Source organism: Varanus komodoensis, unplaced genomic scaffold (assembly GCF_004798865.1).
Source record: "Varanus komodoensis strain SLA01 unplaced genomic scaffold, ASM479886v1 scaffold1, whole genome shotgun sequence".
Classification (NCBI taxonomy): domain Eukaryota; kingdom Metazoa; phylum Chordata; class Lepidosauria; order Squamata; family Varanidae; genus Varanus; species Varanus komodoensis.
Genome location: NW_025335268.1, coordinates 77604654 through 77623830, shown reverse-complemented (window position 1 = coordinate 77623830; position 19177 = coordinate 77604654). Strand labels below are relative to the sequence as shown.

The 19177-nt window shown below is 43.0% G+C and overlaps 1 protein-coding gene across 2 annotated transcripts in view; it reads left to right on the top strand.

The window, feature by feature from the left end:
* The window catches only part of GLRA2 (glycine receptor alpha 2), a 140735-nt gene that overhangs the window by 112602 nt on the left and 8956 nt on the right, over positions 1–19177 (top strand). For both annotated transcript variants that reach the window (XM_044449557.1, XM_044449563.1), the window contains exon 8: positions 2968–3117. In XM_044449557.1, the coding sequence (XP_044305492.1) occupies positions 2968–3117 (150 nt within the window). The remainder of the gene's footprint in view (positions 1–2967; positions 3118–19177) is intronic.

Here is a 19177-nt window from a genome sequence, read left to right as displayed (position 1 = left end):
AGGTATGTTAATAGGAAATACCTGCTTGAGCTAAGCTCTGTGCAGGTATTACACAGCTGAAAGCATGGAGGAGCAAGGGGATATGCATGCACACTGCTCCTCCTCTCCTTCCCAGCCTTCATCCTTGCTCCTCTGAAAAGTCTTCTCCCCAGCCAGAAACCCCGATTTGTGCAGCGTTTTTATCCTGCAAAGGACTGTAAACCTTAGCTAAATGCAGTTACAGTCTTTCTACATATCTTCCCAGTCAGTATGAGGAGGATGGTATAGGGGATGTGAGTGTCCCATATCCCCTCTGGGCTCTTCATTTTGTAATGCCTGATGGGGCTGCTGTTGCACCCCCTTCTCTATTGTTTTATTTTAGTATTTATTTTTAATTCGGTCACTTTGATGGGAAAATTGGACGCCCTTTTCAACTCTGCATGTGCACTGCATGCCATAAGTCCAACCGTCAAGCCCTGGCATCTCCAGAGAAAGCTGGGAAGACCTCTGCCTGGAGATCCTTGCCCTACCAATGAAGACAGCACTGAATTTCAGGGACCGCTGGTCTGACAGGGTACAAGGCAGCTTTGTATATCACCTAGTCTACAGAGCCCAACCCTTCCATAAAGTTTAGGTCAGCATACCGGGGCCAGAATGCAGGGAAGCACATTTCCTTTTTCCTTCATGGGCCAGCCAGCCTCCAGGTGACCCCATAAGGAGCCACACCACTTGTGGCTTCATGATTGCAGCTTTCAGCATTTCTATCTCTTGATGACATTTATGGAGTCTAGAGATGCTATCATACTGAATCATTCTCTGGTAACATTGTCGCTCATAAGTGCCAATGATAGTTTTCCTCCCAGTGCAGCTGTACATGATGCAGGAGAGGCCAGGAGGTCCAATCCAAATCTCAACCACAACAGGGAATAAAGAGTTATTGCCTTCTGTACCTCTGCTACCTCCTGCCATGTTCCCAATCCGGATTGGACTCCTTGTACCTATTATTCACAAAATAATAAAGCATTGCTAATTGCATGGATGACATCATGCCTATTTTTGTCTGCAGTGTGTTCTGGGGCTGGGCAGAGAGACATCAACAAGAGATCTAACTTTGCTCCCTTGGAAGTAAAAGGTCATCCTGAGAATTGCCTTCTGTAGGAGATGAAACTTACAATATTTATCTTGTTGACACAAGTGGGAGTTTTGCTGATGGTTGCTATGGATGCAGGATTTCATACCCAGGATATCATGCTTTATTTATTACATGGTGCAGAGAATAAGACTTTATTTTCTTTCCACATCAATGCGTATGTGGCCCTGCTTTGGGGGAAATGTTTGTACACCTCTGGGAATCTAGCGGGTTAGAAGATATGGATACATGTACAGGGGTCGTTTCCAGTAACAGATGTACACAAAGCACATGATACTAGACTATTGTCCATTCTGCTTCTGCCCATCTGTACTGGAGGCAGAAGCAACCACAGGCTGATTAAAACAAATATGGCAGAATTGTTCATGCACTGACAATTTTGGCATCATACTTCTTTATTTGGGGTTGCAACAAGACTTTCTACCCAAGAATATGGCATTCAAGGAGGCTACAGTCATAAATTTTGGTATTTCTGGTACTTCCCAGTCCACCAAAACTTTGCACATATGAAGAGCCTATTTCTGGTAAAACATTTCCTACAATATCCTACAATATCTGCACAGAAGTAAATTGCACTGAGTTTCATGATTTCCATGGGTATCAGATTGAAACCATAAAATAATAAACCACAGCAAGAGTAATACATTTGGTGGCAACCCGATAAAATGATTGGGTTTCACCGTTTTTCAAGGCCATGGGATAGATTGAAAATAATCCAGCTAACACAGCAAGTGGAAATTTAACTGGCAGGAAGGCTAAGTCAGGGGTTCCTTTATTGTTTTGCCCTCAGTAACTAGGAAAGGATTTGCTCAGTCATTTTTTGCTCAGTCAAAAACGCTGATCCTTCTGAGTTCACTTCCAGCAAAAAGATGACTCAGAACAACATCCAGGTGTTCATGCATTCCTAAGAAGGTGGATGCATTTTGGGAATGGAGGAAGGGAACAAAACATACAGAATGCCAAATTCAGCTATATTAGAGATGCTACAGCACCTCCCGTATTTAAAACTAGAAATGCTCTGCAATATTTTGTTCACATATGAGGGGAAGGGAGACGGACAGTAATGGGGTTTACCCTCTGAACAGAAAAACATTTCTTCCTGCCTGAAGTGAGGATTTACAAGAGTTTCTATGAGGACTAAACTAATAAACTTGTTTTCCTGTTTTCTGTTCTTTTCAAAAGAATTGAGAGCACTTTGTCTTTTCAGTGAGATTTCTCCCACATAATTTGCATGGGTGTTTGGGTTGTTCCCACAGTCCCCCTTTCAGAACCATTTTACTTCATCATTTTTTTCCTCATGGTCCTCACCCTCCTTTTTCCCTTGTTCTACCATTTGCCCACTGCTAATCCTACATGGTATGGTAACTTGGGGACTGTTGATGATTAACGTAGGAAAAGGTGATGTATTAAATACACCTGAATTTAACCATGAGGGTCACCACAACCAGTCAGATTTGATGGGGTGAGTATAGACAAATAAACTCAAGGATTTCACAAGTGAAGAATAATGTGAGAAATGGGGGGAAAGATTGCCTAATGGTTGCAAAACAACGTGAATATTTGGAGTGCATATATTTCCCAGTCATCTGTCTGATTGGATCAAATGCTCTACTTAAAACTGAATGTCAAACTTGGGGAAGATTCCATGCAGCAATCTTTTTAAAATTATTATTATTACTACTACCATGTTCGTTGCTTAGTAAACATAGAGGTCAAAGGTCCTCTGTGCAATCCATATCTCTGCACATATATTCTGTCCTTATCTCATGCAGATCAGACATTCCTCATTATTATACAAGAACTCATGATTTTAATTTCCTGCTTCCTTTGTTCAACAGGTCTCTTATGTAAAAGCTATTGACATCTGGATGGCTGTGTGTCTTCTCTTTGTGTTTGCTGCCTTGCTTGAATATGCAGCTGTGAATTTTGTGTCAAGGCAACACAAGGAATTTCTGAGACTTCGAAGAAGACAGAGGAGGCAAAACAAGGTAAAATCCTTTATCTCCAGCACGATGGAACTTGGTTTTGTTTGTTTTGTTTGTTCAAAATAATGGATTGTGTACTTCTGATTTTTATTTATTTATTTTGCTTAGGGGAAAACTGAGGTTAGATACCCATATCTTCATTTCCTCAAGTATTTTGGTCAGCGAAAGAGTTGAGAATTTAAAGCCGTGTTCCTTTGCTACTCATGGTCTTCCTAGTTGAACTTGTGAAATTGAGACGTTTTCCACATTTGCGCAACAAGTCCAAGTATACCTTTATGTGGACAAATATCCTGATATGAAGGGGTTTCCTGCAGATCCATGGCGTTTCTCAAATTTCAAATTTCTCTGAAAATATTCATTTCACCTTTAAGTTAGTCTTCTAGGCACAAATCTTCCTCATTTCACCCTCTGTAGCCCTGCTGTCTTTTAGTGGTGATGGATAGCCTTAGATTCTGCTGCAGGTACCAGGGCATCAACCAGCTACCTGCACTGCAGCAGCTAAATGCCCTGGACTTCTGTGAATGGGACTATAGGTTTGGAAGTTATTGCTTGCCTGGAGTCCTATCAGCAAATAGCTGCTCATCCAGTATTGTTTTATTCTTGCCTTCCTATATGATATTTACCAAGCCATCTGAAACATATTCTTTCAGCTATTCTTTGCTTTAGTTTGACTTTCATAGTGAATTCCAATTGATTTCCATCTGAATTGCTTTGCATGGTTCATCCTGATGCTCTTCCTAACTGTGCCATTCTTATTTTTTGTGTTTTTTGTTTTGTTTTGCTTTGTTCCACATATCATTGCACCATTTCCATTCTTGCTGCTGCCATCTGTTCTGACAATTCTGGGAACAGGCACAGACTGTGACTGTTGGGAATGAAAGCGTCGAGTCCATACGGCGTGTGAATGGCTTGCAGACAAAAGAGTCATCAGCACACGGGACAATGAATCAGACCAGCAATCCAAGTTTAAGGGTAAATTGAGAGAGAGGTTGTATGAAAATGCCATAAATTGGCAACCACCAATATTCATGGCATCGAATACAGTTGAATTTTTCTGTCATGTGACAAACTGTTCTAAGCATGTGAACATTCCATGTATATTTCTGCTCCTTATAGCCTGTACTTCCACTGGTTTCCAATTACCACTTTTACAGCAGTAGCAAGCCACTGCCTTTCATCATGAATTAGAGTATTTCTATAGGAAATCTTAGTCTGGGCTTTGTTTTTTGAACATATGCCAGTGAACTTGGAGGTGGTGTCAAGTAACACTCTGACTCAGATCCAAACTGCACACTGCATTAATTGCTTGAATTCAGTTGCCATGCCTAGTTTGATCAAGGGGAGGGCTAGGATCAGGGAATGGGGAAAGCACAGTGATTGGGACGCATGGACATCTGCAGAAGGCACAGAGGTTTAGAAGGATCGCTTTCTGGCCCACCTTACCTATAGCCACCACCCCCCTCTCCTCCTTGCCTTCTTGCCACCCCCACTGATGCAAGAAAATGCCACGTTCTGCAACACCACATTTGAGGAGGAGGAGGAGAAGGCCCTGTTTTTGGGAGCATGGGATACAGTCAATGGGGCATTGGATGATCTCTGCCCTCATTGGCCAACTCACCTAGAGGCAACATCAGTTGAAATATGAGCAAACAAACCGAGAAGCAAAACCCCTTAGAAGATTATGCATGTTTACGCAGGGGCTTGAAGGTTCAGTCAGTCATCTGGCCGCCCAGCTGCTGTGGCACTTTGCCAGCAGGGGCTGTCAGGCCAAATGGGGAAGAGGAGGAGGAGCCAGCACTGATTGGCACCAGGATCAAACAAACAAACCAGGAAGGAGTGCAGGAAGGAAGGATGGGCTGGTGGACTGGAAGCTTCAGGGAGTGAGTCAGCTGGTAACTTCTGCCAGGTGGGCTGAGCCAGCAGACCTTTGTTGAGCTGGGGATGAGCGGGGAAAGGGTGAATGAGGTAATGATGGCAGTGATGGGGGCACTATGCTGATGGCCCAGGTGGATGTGATGCTGCCACTGCCCATCCCAGTGTTCTTTGCCTCATTGTGTCCAGAGAACCTTTCTGCCCAGGTATAATGCCATGCAGTGGAATGTGATCCTCATCATAACCACGCTAGGGGAGAAAGGACACACCATGTTCCTTTTCCTTCTCACTATCTCTGGTGGCTGTAAATTACACTAGGAAAATGCTCCTTACAGTTACACAATTAGTGGTTCAGGTCATTTGGCCCTCAAGAAGCAGGACAGAGTGGATTTACCTCTCTTGAATGCTATCACTGGTAGCATCCTATCTGTACTCCAGAGGGATCAGCCAGTGCCTTTTCAGGTACCAGTTTATGTAGCATAAAGGAAACTTCTCTGTCAGAAATACTATAGGTTCATCTCAGGATCTGCCTTCCTCAAGAGGAAAGGACCTTCCATGGTAATCAACCAATAGGCAGGTGATGCGATGCAGAAAATACAGAATTCTAAAAACAAATTAAATGACCCACCGATATTGGATCCAGATTAATTTTTTAAAAGTAAATCTATGAATGTATTTTTCTTTGAATCTATGACAGTGGGGACGCCATTCACAGAATGTCTCTCTGCCTGACTTTGGAGGGCCTGCCATAACACAGCTCACCCCACTGAACAGGGTTTACTGACTATCAGAGTAGCATTTTCAGGGGGCTGTACGAGCCTCTGTGAGAAGAAAGGGGTGGACGGAGCCGCTTCTATCAGAGTTGTTGATCCATTTTAAATCTGTGTGTAACTCCATATTTAAAAGCAAAAGCAAAGCTGCTTATTTGATGCCATGTTGTGGATAAATGCACAGCATACAAAGAGTCCTACTGAATCGGCGCAAGCATCCAGCATCCAATTTCCCACTGTAGCATAGGGTAGCATAGCATAGCATAGCATAGCTGGAATGGGCCCATAAGGCCATTGAGTCCAACCCTCTGCTCTGCTTCCATGTGAGGTCACCCACCTGCTGCAGGCCTGTGCTTTTCCAGCTTAGCAAAGGTAACTCAACATGCTAGCTCAGTGTATGGCTATGCAGTAGCCTGTCCAATGCCTCTTGGGTGCCCTTAAGCAGGACTTCAGGGCGAGAGATGCTCCCTGCCAAAGGGTATTGATTGGCATACTGTCTCTGAACAGAAGATCTCATGCAGCCCAAAAATGGAATGGATGATAAGCACTAAGAGATTTGTCCTCCATGACTTTGTTTAATCTCCCTTTAAAGCTGTCTACTTTTGTGGCGGTTGCTGCATCCGGTGGCAGAGAATTTGTGTGTGATGAGGAGGGAAGAAAAACCTCTTGATCCCCTTTCTCTACAGTATGCATATTTTATAACGGTAAACTATAGCTCTTTCATGCTCCTTCCCAGTCATTTTTGTCTAAACTTAACAAACAAGCAGACACACAAACATCTCTTTAGCTTCTCCTTGTAGGCAGGTGCTTCAAACTGCCTGATTATTTTGGCCACTCTCTTTCATGCATCTTTCCTACCTCTATGATACCTTATATGAGATGGAGCAACCAAAAATCTATACTTCTTCATCAACACATAGCATACTTAATTTGCGGTGAGAACTTTGGGAGAAAAACATGAATATAACAATACCACCATTGAAATTATATATTCTCTAACTTTAGTACTTACAGTTTTCCTTCTAAAATCCTGGAGTCAGAACAAGAAGGAAGGTTGAAGGCTGAACTGGGAGGAGAAGCGCAGCATGGGGAAGTACACTAGCCTAGCTCAGTCATGGATAGCATGGTTTGCACAAAGGGGGTCCCAGGCTCAGTCCTTGGCTTCTCCAATCTAAGAATTTGGGTGGAAGGTGCCTGGAAAAACCCCTGCCCAGGAGACCTGCGACCACTCCACTTAGAAACCTCTGGGCTACTTTAGATGGACAAACAGCTGAAGCTGGTATAAACCAGCTTCCTGTGCTCAACAAACAGATACACTCAAAGATGTCCACAAATCATGTCCGCCCACCTGAGTAGTTCTGTTCATGTGCACTTCTTTTTGTGGTTCCTCAGTTGTGAGAGGAAAATACTCTGAAAAGGTTTGTTGATCTGTTTTTATTATTACAAAAACATGTGACCTATAGAGTTGTATGTATGATAAACTGCTTCTGCTGTTGCTTCTGCTGTTGCCTTCCTGGGACCAAGAAGATGATGGAAGGAAGTGTCATATGCTTAGGAGGCTACAAAACATCTGCTGAGCTTTACTTGGCTCAGTGGAACTCAAGTTAAGTGAGTCTAGGAATATGGATATACGAACATGCCCTGTCATTGAAAAATAAGTTCCAGAGCTAAATTCCAGTGAGGCTTTTGCAGCTGTTTGGGGAACTCCTGTGAGTCAATAAACAACCAAATTCATTCCTGGGTAAAGAAAATAACTGTGTCTGTATTTCAGGATACTAATTTCAGTGTACCAAGAAGCCCAGAATATGGGTAAGCAAATCATACTGACCCTTTGCGGGAAGTATCAATAAATTCTTTACTGCTGGATAGGACACCCATGGCCCTCCAGATTGTGCTGAACTACAGTGCCTATCAGTCTCACACAGCATGAATCAGGATGATGGGGGCTGTGGTGAGCAATATCTGGAGAGCTGTAGGTTCCCTGTTCACATCTAAGTTCTTTATCCGATACGAGCGAATAGGGCAAACAGGTGATGCGAGGCAGTGCTCCCATCCCAGCCCTCTCCTGGACTGGGTTGCATCCAACTCCCTCTGCTCATGGAAACTGCCTGTGTGAAGAGAAGAGCCTGCTCTATCCATGAAGGTTCTCCACATGAGCCAGAATGGTGGAAAAACCTGAATATGGTCATTCACTGTCAAATGCATCTCTCCTTAGAACAATACCGACAGTGAACCTACAAGTTCCAGTGGTACAGGATTAAACTGAACTCCAAGGAAACAAATCCTCACAGAGGGGCTTCCAGACAGACAGCTTTTAATGCTGCCTATCAAAGTCCATTGTGTAGCTTTTCAACCTCTCCCTCCTTAATGCACTTTTTTTCCCTGGTAAGAAAAAGATGGAAGGAGGTAGTGGGGAAATGCAGGAAGATTATAAATGGCAGATGACAATGCCTGAACCTCCTGTAAAATTCCACCAGTAAGGCAGATAAATAAAAGCCTCCTCCAGAAGTCCCCGCTATTAAAACAGAAATTACTGAAATCATGCTTGCTTCATTGTGAGCTGTTTTGTTTTGTTTTTTTTCCTTCATGCCTCTGACAAGGTCAGTAAAAATAATAAGAATAAAATGCTGAGTTTGGAGACCAGGGAGTCTTTGTATTACAAAGGAAGCAAGAGTGTTTGTGATCAAAGCAAGAAACACAGTGCATGCTGCAAAGTCGTCTTTGTTCTGTTTTTCCTGAATAATGCAGCAAGCTATTGTCACATGCAGAGGCAAGTCAAGCAGGATGCCGTCTATTTCCCAACAGGCTGAGCATCATTACAGCAGTAAGAGCTGACCTTTTACATGAGAGTTGACAGGGCTTATCCTGATGTTAGCACTTGTGTTACATTAATACTCCAGACTAGGAACATCAAGAGAACATGAGCACGCTGGGAAGAAGACAGAATTAATTGATGTATACATTGATGCGGTACTATTCTGCACCGGCACACCTATAGATGGAGGACATGCTCCACTCAACACACACCATGCATTAGAAGACCAGTGGATCCCACCCCTTCTCCTCCATGAGAAGCTCTGCTCCAAAATCTGTACACCTTGATAGTATCAGTCATGAATCTTTCCTGTACATAAAAATCATGGAATGCCTCTGAGGACATGGCCCTTGCTGTAATGGGCAACACTGAACCAGCATCATCTATGAGCGACGAGGTACAATTAAAGGCTTAAAAGAGGCTTTGCTAACACGGAAAAGGCCCATAGGGCTCACATAGATATAACATTTGCATGTGTTGATTTAGATCGATATATACAAATGTTGAAATAATGACTAGGATTTGTTTAAATTTCACAGGTGCCAAAGCTAATCAATTTATTAGCGAAATAGTCCCAAATAAAATACAGTCTTCAATTAATGTGCATCCTGCCCTAAATCATTCCAAACTATTTTTTAAGAATTCTAATTTTAGATATGATGCAAGGAGGGCTTACTGAGGAGGGGGATGGATTAACCTTTCCCTTTTTAAAATTACTCCCTGCATGACAATTAAATTAGGGAAATACAAACAACTTCCATTGGTACCAACAGGCACTCAGGACTTTGGGAAATAGGTCCAGGGACCTAGAAAAGAGTCACCAAATGAAGCACAGAGCAGTTTGGCAGGGGCAGGGGCTCTTCTCAGGAAACTTAGTTTAGCCTGGAGACCAGCAATTGCCTACCCCAGCTTGGCAAATGTCATCCTAAGGGCTTAGGTATGCAGTCATAAGTTCAGTATACCCTCCAGACTGACTGCTCCAACCTCATTGTCAAAATTTCTGCCACTAAGGTGAGCTCTGCTGTCCGCTTTTATTCACCAGTCATGCCTTCCATTGACCAGTTTGATCTGATTGCTCCATTCTGGGTTGCAACCAGCAAATGGTTAACTTGCCAGTGCTCCATAAATCAGCCACCTGAAAGTTCCGGGTAGTAGCATCGTGAACAAATGATTGCTCTCTCTCTCTTCTACTTTCCTTCAGCTTCCCAAGTCCAACTGAGTACATGCTTCCATATGAACATCTCCTTCTCTCCAGACAAGAGATAACTCAAAAAGCCAGGGCTCACTATATACAATGAGTTATTATATTGCGTTGAAACACGGCCTCTCTCTTTCTCACAATGAACCCATGGCAGCCTCCAGGGTTCCCTTTCTCTCTACTTATCTTCATTTTAACTTTCCTTGAGGTGAGTTAGGCCACCAGTCTGTGTCTGGCCCAAAGTCACCCAGTGAGCTCATGGCCAAGTGGGGGCTAGAACCCCGAACTCCCAAATTGCAGTCCAGCACCCTGACCACCACACCGGTCCTATAGCTTTATGACTGGATTTTGATGCAAGCAAATCCCTATTTCCTACATTTTCTCTGTAAACATTCCAGTTCCCTAAGCCTGGATTTGCCTTGAAAACATGCCATATTTCTGTCCCCAGTGGAAATGTTTGCTGCTCTTCAAATCCTTGCAAGCAGCACTTTGTGGCAAAACGTGCACTGTTTGTTTTATGTAACATGCCGCATCATGTGAATAATGGAAACGCTCAAGGAAAACCCTTTTTGCCGCTCTATTTTTAGCACTCACAATACAGGCTCAAGCACATGCATTCCATTGTGAAAAAGGAGAACCCAAATCTGAATGGCTTTGCAATTTCCTTTCTCCTTAACATCTTGCTCACTTAATGGAAGAAATTAAGGTTGGCCTTTTTTGGAGATAAAAGCTCCAGAGTTGTGCCAGTATTTTTTCTTCAGATCTAATGGTACTTGGCTGTGCAGCTGCAAAGCTAGCCAAAGATGAATGCAGGATAAGTCATCTCCTTTGAAACACACACACACACACACACACACACACACAGAGAGAGAGAGAGAGAGAGAGAGAGAGAGAGAGAGAGAGAGAGAGAGAGTTTGTGCACATTATTGCTACTGTGTTGTCTATAGTACTGCAGTGAAAACTCCCCACTAGGAATATGTAGCTCAATTTTTACACTGAGTGGAAGCTGATTGAAGGAGATCTGTTTGCACAAAATGCTCAAGCAAATGTCAGGGTTGAAAGGACATTGATGGGCACTTACCCTGCCATAGAGTGCCTTTCCCAGTGCGTGGGATACTTCCAGTTTAGTCCTAATAGTTAAATACCATGATTGTGGCACCATATAGACTAGCAAAAGGGAAAGACCAGTCCCTGTCCCAAGAGCAACAAGCTACATTCCAACCATAGAGGGTGGGGAAAGAGAGACAAGGAGACTTAAGGATAAATGCAACCAAATACAGTATGTGGTATATTCAAGAGACATAAATGCAATCACAGCCACATGAAGGAACAAATTCACAAGTCTCCTGGGATTGCTGCTGCTGTTGCTGCTGCTGCTGAATTTTTTAAGGGAAAGAGTAAAAATGATGAAAATCATGACCAACAGGTTATAGAAACCTAGGGCTAGTTCCCACTAAGGTCCAGCATGTGGGCTGTACCACTTCAGAATGCAGATGATGTTTCACATGACTGAATGATCTGAATAATTCTCCAGGGAGAAATTGAAAGCTACAATCCTAAACCTAGTCATATAGGAGCAAACCTCTAATCTCCATAAAACTTGCTTCGGAGCAGACATGCTATAAATGTCAAAGAGAAGGATTCTGTACTAATTCTCCCTGATGCCTAGTTTTCTATGTAGAAAGATTTATGCATTAGTTTTTGGTGTGGAGATGTTGTTCCTCCATTGGGGTCCAAATCTGGAGTCAGGAAAGGGTACATGATGCTGGCTACAGCCCTTCTATCACCCCCCCTTCTCACTACCACTGTTCTTATGTCTGCTATTGCTCTTCACTGCCATTTCCATCATGGCTACTACTTGCCCACACAAGAGGTAGGGAGCCAATGAGCAAGTAGGCAATGGCATCTGCTGCTACTCCTTTGGACCACCACCAATGTCTGAGCCAGAATGAGGCAGATGAAGAAGAAGGTTGGAACTGGTAAGAAGAGGAGCAACTCCAAGGGGCGAGTGTCAGTAGGTCTCCACTGGGGTGAGATGCCAGCCCTAGTAGCAAAGCCCACATACAGATTGACCATCCCACCAAGAATGGGGCAATGGAAAAGTAATCTGAGCCAGGATTGTGGAAACCCAATGTCTTTACTGTTACACGATCAAGCCAAGACTAAGCACCAGATAATCCGTATTCATTTAAAAATGAATAATCTTTCAAGACCTGCAGGCACACAAAAGGACAGACCGTTTATGTATCCGGGACACCGCAGTGCACCACAACAGAGCTTTCTGGGTCTGTGGCACTTTCATCTCATGTGCCTGCATGGGATCTAATCTGTATGTTTACCCCAGTGGGCTCTTTACAGAGCATGAGAGCATTGCTTATTTTTAAATGCAGAACTTTGTACAAGTGTCCAAGTGATGTGTATCAGGCAGGGAAAGGGTTCTACTTCACTTCACTGGGTTTGACATACAATTTGCTCATACACAGCAGGGAACACACCTCAACTGTACTTTGCCATTTTCCAAATGATGAAAAGAGCCCACCTGCTGAGTACAAATACTCCCATTCTTTTCTTTGCCCAGAAAAAGAGTACGAATTGGAAATAGGGCACAAACAGCTGGAAGAGCACTAGAAAACAAGGCTCACTTTTGTTTTTTAAGGTCAATTGTAAAGCAACTTCCTAAACTGAAGTTTCATGCACATGGAGATTTTGGCTTTGTTTTTGCTTTAAATCAAAAATGTTTACAAAGAATGCCCCCCCGCCCCCCCCACCACCCCATTTAAAGTTTCTGAAGGTTTAAAATTTTCTCTTCATCTATAAGTCTCTATATGAATGTGTTCCACCTTGTCTCTCTGCTTTGCTTTCTCTGTATTCTCCTCATACCATCTGTTTTCCGAATACTAGAATCAAAATTCAGCATTCCTTTCCTTTACTTGCCTAGTATTGTATCACATCTATTACCTTCCTTTCCCATTTCTATTTGTCTTCATCTTTCTAGATGGTAAGTATAGGAACAGTTGAGAATTTTACATATTCTAAACTGCATAGTACACTGTAGAAATAATATGATATCTACAAATGATAAGTGATAGCCAGTTTTGTACCCACATCAACCTCAGACAACCACAAAGTACCAATAGTGATTGCATGAAAATGTCAGTAGGAGCAATTTTAATATCACACTGCCTCTTTTTTAGGATACAGATTTGTATCTTTTATGTATACTTCACTTTACATGCAGGCATAATGCTGTGAGTAAAACTCTCTCAAAATGTAACTGTCTAGCTGAACATGAAGACAGATGGAACCTACCTTGGAGCAAAACTGATGGTACAACAAGTTACAGTTTTCATTCTGATAAGTAAAAAGTGTGTTCAGCACAGCAAGCCAGTATTTCCCACTAGAAATCCGATTACTGAATGGATGTTCAGAATTCAATCAATTCTGCAGTTTGGTAACAGACTTTTCCTTCACAATATTTATATGGTGGGCCCATTTATTAGAATGACTCACCTATTTGTTTTAATTATTTGCTTTCCTGTGTGGCAACAGAGTTTCTTCTTGGTACTTAGTCATCTTTATCTGCTAACAGAACAGCTAATTACAGAGGAAAGTGCACTTATGCCTGCTAGAGATACGACAGGTTGCAAGGATCATGCAGATCTTGTGCACATCTGAAGTATAAGACGACACTTGGGTCTGCTAATTTATTGCAGATATTGTTTTAATTTTGCTCTGCTTTCTGCAAACTAGGAGTACTTCCATTTATACAAAGCAAATACTTGCCCCCTGGTACAAACCTTCCTACAGTTTGCCCTCAATAGCTCCCAGGTAAACTTAAACAGGTACTTTCTTAGATAAAGATCTTCCTGCTGTGGGTTTTATAGTAAACAGGAGACAATTATTCAACACAAGATGCAATCCTATGCAAATCTAGACAGAAAAGAATCCTACAACTCCCTGCATTCCCCAGCCAGTCATACTGGGTGGAGAATGCAGAGAGTTGTGGAGGCTTTTTGTGTCTAAACATGGACGGGATTACTGTCTTACTCTTTTAGCAAAGGTACAGTACCAGCTGATCTAAAGAAGGGTCTTGTGATAAGTCTTTGTAAAAAATACTTTGGAGCACCTATGTTGGTTTTTAACCACCTTTATCATATGTGTATGCTGTTCCCTTGTTCCCTTCATGCTCAGTCCCTACACTCAGGTCACTATGTCGTTGTTAGTGGCAAAGTCGTGTCCAACCCATCATGACCCCATGGACAACATTCCTCCGGGCCTTCCTGTCCTCCACCATCCCCTGGAGTCCACTTAAGCTCACACCCACTGCCTCAGTGACTCCATCTAGCCACCTCATCCACTGCTGTCCCCTTCTTTTGCCTTCAGTTGTTCCCAGCATTAGGCTTTTCTCCAGTGAGTCCTTCCTTCTCATTAATGGCCAAAGTATTTGGGTTTCATCTTCAGTATCTGCCCTTCTAAAGAGCAGTCAGGGTTGATCTCCTCTAAGACTGATTGGTTTGATCTCCTTGCCATCCAAGGGACTCGCAGGAGTCTTCTCCAGTACCACAATTCAAAGGCCTCAATTCTTTGGAGCTCAGCCTTCCTTATGGTCCAGCTTTCACAGCCATACATTGCAACTGGGAAAACCATAGCCTTGACTATACACACTTTTGTCGGCAGGGTGATGTCTCTGCTTTTTAGTATGCTGTCTAGATTTGCCATAGCTTTCCTCCCCAGGAGCGAGCGTCTTTTAATTTCTTGGCTGCAGTTACCATCTGTGGTGATCTTGGAGCCCAAGAAAATAAAATCTGTCACTACCTCTATTTCTTCCCCATCTATTTGCCAGGAAGTGATAGGACCGGATGCCATAATCTTAGTTTTCTTAATGTTGAGTTTCAAGGCAACTTTTGCACTCTCCTCCTTCACCCACATCAAGAGGCTCTTTAGTTCCTCTTCACTTTCTGCCATGAGAGTGGTATCATCTGCATATCTGAAATTGTTGATATTTCTCCCAGCAACCTTAATTCCAACCTGTGAATTGTCACTATATTTCCCTATATATAGTGGAAGGTAGTATATCGGCTACTTTCTCTCAGCCAGGATCCACCGAGGGCCTAAGCTTCCTGCATTCCAACCCTGTTTCCTAATCCCTCCAGACACCAGCGGTTGCTCAGAACACTTCTTTCTCACTACAAGCCTTTAGTCTCAACAGCCTTAAGCTAATTAGAATAATAACCTGAACACTTATTTCCCTCACTGCCATCTTCTTCTTGATTGCTCTCAAGATGTACATGTTCCTTCCGTTAGTCACCAAGAGTTCTTTTCTCAAACCAAGAGTTAACCATAAAATAATTCAAGTGAGTTTCTACTGATGGAAACAGATGATACATTCAGATGCTTGCCTTTCCAATAACAGGTACAAGTTTCCTACTCCAGGTTGAGGTAATTTCCTACACAGAGTTTCTTTCCAGGTTTTATTACCAATTCTGGCTCTGTCCCTCGATGATCCCCATACCCATTTCCAAACCAGACTGAAAGTTAAGCAGCATCCCATGGCTCTTTCCCCGACTGATATTCCTAGCACTGAGCTTGGCTCTGGACTCCCAGGAAGGGAGAGGTGGAACTCCAGGGGTCCATCGCAATTCTTTTGCCCAGTTTGGGAACCTTCCATCAGGCAAACCTTTTCTCATCCCAGTGCTGTACTGTACCAGGAGCGGATATACTGCCAAGTAGTTAGTAGTAGTAATAAAACCTTTCAATAGAGGCTATAGTGAGCACAATATTAAATTAGTTGAGAACAGGTGATCACTTTTTATGGTCTCCATCTCACTAATAGATAAGTAAACACGACAGGTCATGGAAGGAGGAGGAAACTTGCACATGTTCAGACCAGTGGAGCTACTTAGACTCACTTGATCCCAGGAGAGCACATCTGTGACTGAGCAGTACAGGGTCGGAGTGGCCCAAGCGTTTGCTTCCCAAGGCAAATGTGCAAATGGCTGGCCAAAGCAAGGTATCCATTACCCAAGACTCATCAAGTTATTTTGCTTCCCAAAGCAAAAAATCCCATGTGCCTCTTTCTCCTAAACTGGCAGCAAATGTACAACAATTCCATAAATAAATACCCTCTTATTGTACGTAGTGTTGTTGTTGTTGTTGTTGTTAGTCGCGAAGGCATTTCTGACCCATCGCGACCACATGGACAACATTCCTCCAGGCCCTCCTGTCCTCCACCATCTCCCGGAGTCCACCCAAGCTCACACCAACTGCTTCAGTGACTCCATCCAGTCACCTCATCCTCTGCCATGCCCTTCTTTTGCCTTCAATTGTTCCCAGCATTAGGCTTTTCTCCAGTGAGTCCTTCCTTCTCATTAGGTGGCCAAAGTATTTGAGTTTCATCTTCAGTACCTGGCCTTTTAAAGAGCAGTCAGGGTTGATCTCCTCTAGGACTGACTGGTTTGATCACCTTGCAGTCCAAGGGACTCGCAGGAGTCTCCTCCAGCACCACAATTCAAAGGCCTCAATCCTTTTGTGCTCAGCCTTCCTTATGGTCCAACTTTCACAGCCATACATTGCAACTGGGAAAATCATAGCCTTGACTAAACGCACTTTTGTCGGCAGGGTGATGTCTCTGCTTTTTAGTATGCTGTCTAGATTTGCCATAGCTTTCCTCCCCAGGAGCAAGCGTCTTTTAATTTCTTGGCTGCAGTCCCCTTCGGCGGTGATCTTGGAGCCCAGGAAAATAAAATCTGTCACTACCTCCATTTCTTCCCCATATATTTGCCAGGAAGTGATAGAACCGGATGCCATGATCTTAGTTTTCTTAATGTTGAGTTTCAAGCCTACTTTTGCTCTCTCCTCTTCACTTTCTGCCATTAGAGTGGTATCATCTGCATATCCGAAGTTGTTGATATTTCTCCCAGCTATCTTAATTCCAACTTGTGATCCATCTAGCCCAGCCTTTCTCATGAGGTGCGCTGCATATAAGTTAAATAGGCAGGGCGACAGTATACAGCCTTGCCGAACTCCTTTCTCAATTTTGAACCAATCAGTGGTTCCGTGCCCAGTTCTCACTGTTGCTTCTTGACCCGCATATAGGTTTCTCAAGAGACAAATAAGATGGTCTGGTACTCCCATCTCTTTAAGAACTTGCCACAATTTGTTGTGATCCACACAATCAAAGGCTTTAGCATAGTCAATGAAGCAGAAGTAGATGTTTTTCTGGAACTCCCTAGCTTTCTCCATGATCCAGTGTATGTTGGCAATTTGATCTCTAGTTCCTCTCCCTCTTCGAAATTCTGCCTGTACTTCTGGTAGTTTTCGGTCCACATACTGCTGGAGCCTAGCTTGTAGGATTTTGAGCATAACTTTGCTAGCATGTGAAATGAGTGCAATGGTGCAGTAGTTTGAACATTCTTTGGCATTGCTCTTCTTTGGGATTGGAATGTAAACTGAACTTTTCCAATCCTGTGGCCACTGTTGAGTTTTACAAATTTGCTGGCATATTGAGTGTAGCACTGTTACTGCATCGTCTTTTAGGATTTTGAATAGCTCAACTGGAATACTGTTGTCTCCACTAGCTTTGTTGTTGCTCAGACTTCCTAAGGCCCATTTGACTTCACATTCCAGGATGTCTGGCTCGAGGTCAGTGACCACCCCATTGTGGTTATCAGGGACGTTAAGCTCTTTCTTGTATAGTTCTTCTGTGCAATCTTGCCACCTCTTCTTCATCTCTTCTGCCTCTGTTAGATCCCTGCCATTTTGGTCCTTTATCATGCCCATCTTTGCATGAAATGTTCCCTTCATATCTCCAATTTTCTTGAAGAGATCTCTGGTCCTCCCTATTCTATTGTTTTCTTCTATTTCTTTGCACTGTTCATTTAAGAAGGCATTCTTATCTCTTCTAGCTATTCTCTGGAATTCTGCATTCAACTGTTTGTATCTTTCTCTTTCTCCCTTGCCTTTTGCTTCCCTTCTTTCCTCAGCTATTTGTAAAGCTTCCTCAGACAGCCATTTTGCTTTCTTGCATTTCTTTTTCTTTGGGATGGTTTTAGTTGCTACCTCTTGTACAATATTGCAAACCTCTGTCCATAGTTCCTCAGGCACTCTATCAAATCTAATTCCTTAAATCTGTTTGTCACCTCTACTGTATATTCATCAGGGATAAGATTTAGGTCATACCTGAGTGGCCTAGTGCTTTTCCCTACTTTCTTCAACTTAAGCCTAAATTTTGCACCAGAAGCTCATGATCTGAGCCACAGTCAGCTCCTGGTCTAAGTTTTACTGACTGCATAGAGCTTCTCCATCTTTGGCTGCAGAGCACATAGTCAATCTGATTTCTGTGTTGACAGTCTGGTGATGTCCATGTGTAGAGTCATCTGTTGAGTTGTTGGAAAAGAGTGTTTGCTATGACCATCGTATTTTCTTGACAAAATTCTACCAGCCTGTGCCCTGCTTCATTTTGTATTCCAAGGCCAAACTTGCCTGTTATTCCGGTTATCTTTTGGCTTCCTACTTTAGCATTCCAATCCCCCATGATGATAAGGACATCATTTTTTGGAGTTAATTCTAGAAGGTGTTGTAGGCCTTCATAGAACTGGTCAACTTCAGCCTCTTCAGCACCAGTGGTTGGGGCATAGACTTGGACTATTGCGGCGTTGAATGGTTTGCCTTGTATTCGAACTGAGATCATTCTGTCATTTTGGATATTGTATCCCAGTACTGCTTTTCCTACTCTTTTATTGACTATGAAGGCTACTCCATTTCTTCTGAGGGATTCTTGCCTGCAGTAGTATACCTGATGGTCATCTGAATTAAATTCACCCATTCCTGTCCATTTTAGTTCACTGATTCCTAAGATGTCGATGTTCAGTCTTATCATCTCTTGTTGACCACATCCAGCTTGCCTTGATTCATGGATCTTACATTCCAGGTTCCTATGGAGTATAGATCTTTGCAGCATCAGACTCTTTCACCACCAGATACATCAGCAACTGAGTGTCCTTTTGGCTTTGACCCAGTCGCTTCATTCTTTCTGGCACTACTAGTACTAGCCCTCCGCTCTTCCCCAGTAGCATATTGGACACCTTCCGACCTGAGGGGCTCATCTTCCGGTGTCATATCTTTTTGCCTTTTGGTACTGTCCATGGGGTTTTCATGGCAAAGATACTGGAGTGGGTTGCCATTTCCTTCTCCAGTGGATCACGTTTTGTCAGAGCTCTCTGCTATGATATGTCCATCTTGGGTGGCCCTGCACAGCATAGCTCATAGCTTTACTGAGCTACGCAAGCCCCTTCGCCATGACAAGGCAGTGAGCCATGAAGGAGTTACCACTTATTAATCCTTAGCATTAGTCTGAGATTTGACAGAGGCTGACAAATGTTTCTGCCAAAAAAAGCAAAAAAAAAAAAA